Here is a 3,820-nt window from a genome sequence, read left to right as displayed (position 1 = left end):
AAGCTGAGTGGTTTCCCTGCCATTCCCCAGCCCTTGCTGGCCCCAGGGGCTGATGGCATTTGTGCTCCCTCAGGTTCATGTCCCCACACCCACAGCATGGGGGTGCTCCCCCCTGCTCTGTGCAATGCAAACAGGGGCTCCTGAGCCAGTGCTGCCGTGTCTGTGCCTGCAAGGATGCAGCACCTGTGTGAGCTGGGGGAGAGGCCAGGGCTGCAGAGGGGGATGTTGTTGGCAGCTCCATGAAGACGCTCTGGGATGCTGCCATGGGCTGTCCAGCACACTGGGGATGGATCAGCCCCTGCTCTGCTGCTCTTCCCACTCTCCCCAGGGCCCTTGCAGGGCGCCAGCCATGCTGTTTGCCCCTAGCCTGCCCACTGCCAGCCTGGGGCTGCTCATGGGGGTTTTCTACGCTCAGCATTGGCCTGGGTGTGTTCTTGAGAGAGCCTGGGCAAGGAGCCTGGAGCCCCCAGAGCTGAGGCGTCAGCACTGCCCCAGCAGTGCCCATGGCCTGTCCCTGCTGCAGCCCCGGCACTGCCACCCCAGGACTGTGCCCTGAGAGCACTCAGGCCCTACAGCAACACCAGGGCCACCAGGGCAGCAGAGCAGTGCCACAGCAGCAGCACTGGCAACACCAAGTGCTGCTGCTGCTGGCCACAGCTGCTGTACCAGCACTGATCAACCCCCAGCTCTGCACACAGACATTTCTGCTGCAGCTCCAGAGAAGGAATAAAAATGCCATCTCTGCAGAAAACTTTGCTGGGACATCCTTTAGTTCCTTTAATGTCACAAAGCGTGCAGCCCCTCAATGACAGTCTGTGGCCACAGGGAAGGTGGAGAGAAACAAAATGAGAAATGGCACAAACAATGCACTTTGGGTATAAGAATAAAAACGTAAAACAAAGGAAAAGAACCTCAGAAATGAAACCAACAGGAAGTATCAAAGATGACTTTTATTTCAAGTGATTTGAAGAAATGGGCCAGCAGTTTAATGCTTCTGAAACCATCCAGTCATCAGTGTCCTCACTGCAGCCCTGAGCTCCTGGTTCCTCAGGCTGTAGATGAGGGGATTCAGGGCTGGAGGCACCACCAAGTACAGAACTGAAAGGGCCAGATCCAGGGATGGGGAGGACATGGAGGGGGGCTTCAGGTAGGCAAATGTGCCACTGCTGATGAACAGGGAAACCACGGCCAGGTGAGGGAGGCAGGTGGAAAAGGCTTTGTGCCGTCCCTGCTCAGTGGGGATTCTCAGCACAGCCCTGAAGATCTGCACATAGGAGAAAACAATGAACACAAAACAACCAAATGATAAACAGGCACAAACAGCAATGAGCCCAAATTCCCTGAGGTATGATTTCGAGCAGGAGAGCTTGAGGATCTGTGGGATTTCACAGAAGAACTGGCTCAGGGCATTGCCATGGCACAGGGGCAGGGAAAATGTATTGGCCGTTTGCAGCAGAGCATTGAGAAAGCCACTGGCCCAGGCAGCTGCTGCCATGTGGGCACAAGCTCTGCTGCCCAGGAGGGTCCCGTAGTGCAGGGGTTTGCAGATGGACACATAGCGGTCATAGCACATGATGGTCAGGAGATAAAACTCTGATGCAAGAAAAAAGAAAATCAGAAAGACTTGGGCAGCACATTCTTTGTAGGAGATGTTCCTGGTGTCCCAGAGGGCATTGTGCATGGCTTTGGGGACAGTGGTGCAGATGGAACCTAGGTCAGTGAAGGCCAGGTTGAGCAGGAAGAAAAACATGGGTGTGTGTAGTTGGTGGCAGCAGGCTACGGCACTGATGATGAGGCCATTGCCCAGGAGGGCAGCCAGGGAGATGCCCAGCAAGAGGCAGAAGTGCAGGAGCTGCAGCTGCCGCGTGTCTGCCAATGCCAGCAGGAGGAAGTGGCTGATGGAGCTGCTGTTGGACATTTGCAGTGATTGGCATGGGGATCTGCAAAAAAAATAATCATGGAATAGTTGGGTTTGGAGAGGACTTTAAATATCCCAGCACAGCTTGGGGGTGCTTTCCTCCCTCTGTCTGCCCCAGGCTCTGCTGCCTGGAGCTGTCCCTGCCAGCAGCTGCTTCCTTGTGCCCAGGGCTGGGCCCTGCCAGTGCTGCCAGAGTCCAGCCCAGCCCTGGGGGCCCAGCTCTGCCCTGCAGACCCCTCGCAGCTCTGGCACTACCCAGGGGCAGCTCTGGCTCTGCAGACTCTGATGGCCACACCAGTGCAATCCTGAGGAGGCTGGAAAAGTGACACTGATGCTGGCTGTGAGGGGCCCTGTTCTGATTTCTGTCACTGCCTGGTTTATTCCTATCTGAGAGAAAATGTCTTTATTTTCCTCAACCTGAACTGAGAGATGAATATCTATGTGCAACTTCCAATCCAAGCAACCCAGAGCAGAAGATTATTAAAGTAGCATTTTCCCTTTTATGCAGCCCCTGACTCGCTGTGCTTCCTGTATAATCTACTTGGAAATGTTGTGGAGTTAAATGCCATGCTGGGAGCAGTCCTGAACAATGCACCGTCTTCACCACACAAGGAGAAAACTTAAAAGCCTAACCAGCTGTCTCCTCCCATCCAGATCCTGTCCCCCAGTGCTGGGAGCAGTTCCCAGGGCTGGCTGAGAGCTGTCCCTGGCAGGCAACAGGGTCCCTGCCCCAGCACAGTGCCTTGGGCTGCAGGACGCGGCTCTGCGGAACAGCCCTGGGCATCCCTGGCTGCTCTGCACAAGAAATAATCAGAGAATGTACTCACAGGGTCTGCAGGCATTGGGGTGTTCCAGCTTTAGGAGATAACTGCAGGAGCTGCAGCTGCATTGTCCTGCAGCCAGAGGTTCCTGTGCCAAGCCTTGCAGTGATTGTGCCCCAGGCACTTCTCAGCACTTTCCCAGCCCTGACTGATTGAAGCTCTCTGTGCCTCTGTGCTGTGCCCAGGGTGGCTGCAGGCAGTGCCCCAGCCCTACTGGGCTGGGAGAAAAGCTGCTCATCAAGAGAAATGTGCTTTTGAAGCTCTTCTTGGTTACCAGCAGCTGCCTCTGTGCCAGGAGCCCAGCCCAGCTCAGCAGCACAGACCCAGCACAAGGACTTTAATGAGCCTCTGGGGCTTTGTGCTCAGGCCCTGAACATCAGTCCCTGAGAGGGAGCTGAAGAAACCTCTCCAGAACTCCAAGTCAGAATCCAACTCCAAAGTTTCTTGGACTTTTAATGGGTCCCACTGAGGAATACGACTGAGAAAGTGTCCCCAGGCCCCAGGCAGAGCAGAGAACTGGAGGCAGTGATGGGAGGTGGGGACAAAGAGAAGCCAAGTCTTGGTGCCCTGGGGCACAGCAGGGTCTGTGCCACCAAGTGCTGTGAGGAGACACCTTGTCCTGAGGCACTGGGGCCTCCTGGCACAGCCCCAGCCAGGCTGGGCACTGTCACCCCCTTGTCCTGCCCTCAGCATCCCCCTCTAGCCCACATCCCAGTGGCCTCAAGGATCTACTGGAAGGAGTCCCTGGGGAGCCTTGTTCAGGAATGGCCCTGGGGGCTCATTAATGGTCCAAGGGTCTGCAGGTTTTTCAAAGGACTTTGGGTTAGGCAAAAGCCTTGGAGTCTCTGAGAGGTCTGTGCAATCATGGCCTTCAATTATCTGATGTAATTAGTCCCTGGAGAGCCTTTGTCAGTAACAACACTCAGTGGGGCTCATTAATGCTTCAGGGTACTTCACTTATTTTAAGGTACTTGGTGTTTCCCTTTGGATACAGGCTTTGTGAGAGGTTTGTGCAATCATGGCCCCAATTATCTGCTTTAATGAGTCCCTGGAGAGCTTTGTACTGACACTCAGTGGGGCT

General features: G+C 55.1%; 1 protein-coding gene across 1 annotated transcript; it reads right to left on the bottom strand.

Moving 5' to 3' along the window:
• Nucleotides 1-985: 985 nt before the first annotated feature.
• Nucleotides 986-1,918, bottom strand: LOC311165897 (olfactory receptor 14J1-like; the record flags this gene model as incomplete). The annotated part of the gene is made up of 1 exon (XM_084227388.1): nucleotides 986-1,918. The coding sequence occupies one exon, from the start codon at nucleotides 1,916-1,918 to the stop codon at nucleotides 986-988; it is 933 nt and encodes a 310-aa protein (XP_084083514.1).
• Between the last annotated feature and the right edge of the window lie 1,902 nt (nucleotides 1,919-3,820).

This window comes from Fringilla coelebs (assembly GCF_963513975.1).
Source record: "Fringilla coelebs genome assembly, contig: SCAFFOLD_33, whole genome shotgun sequence".
Lineage (NCBI taxonomy): Eukaryota > Metazoa > Chordata > Aves > Passeriformes > Fringillidae > Fringilla > Fringilla coelebs.
The sequence above is the reverse complement of the archived record's forward strand: the minus strand, read 5'-3'. Positions and strand labels throughout refer to the sequence as shown.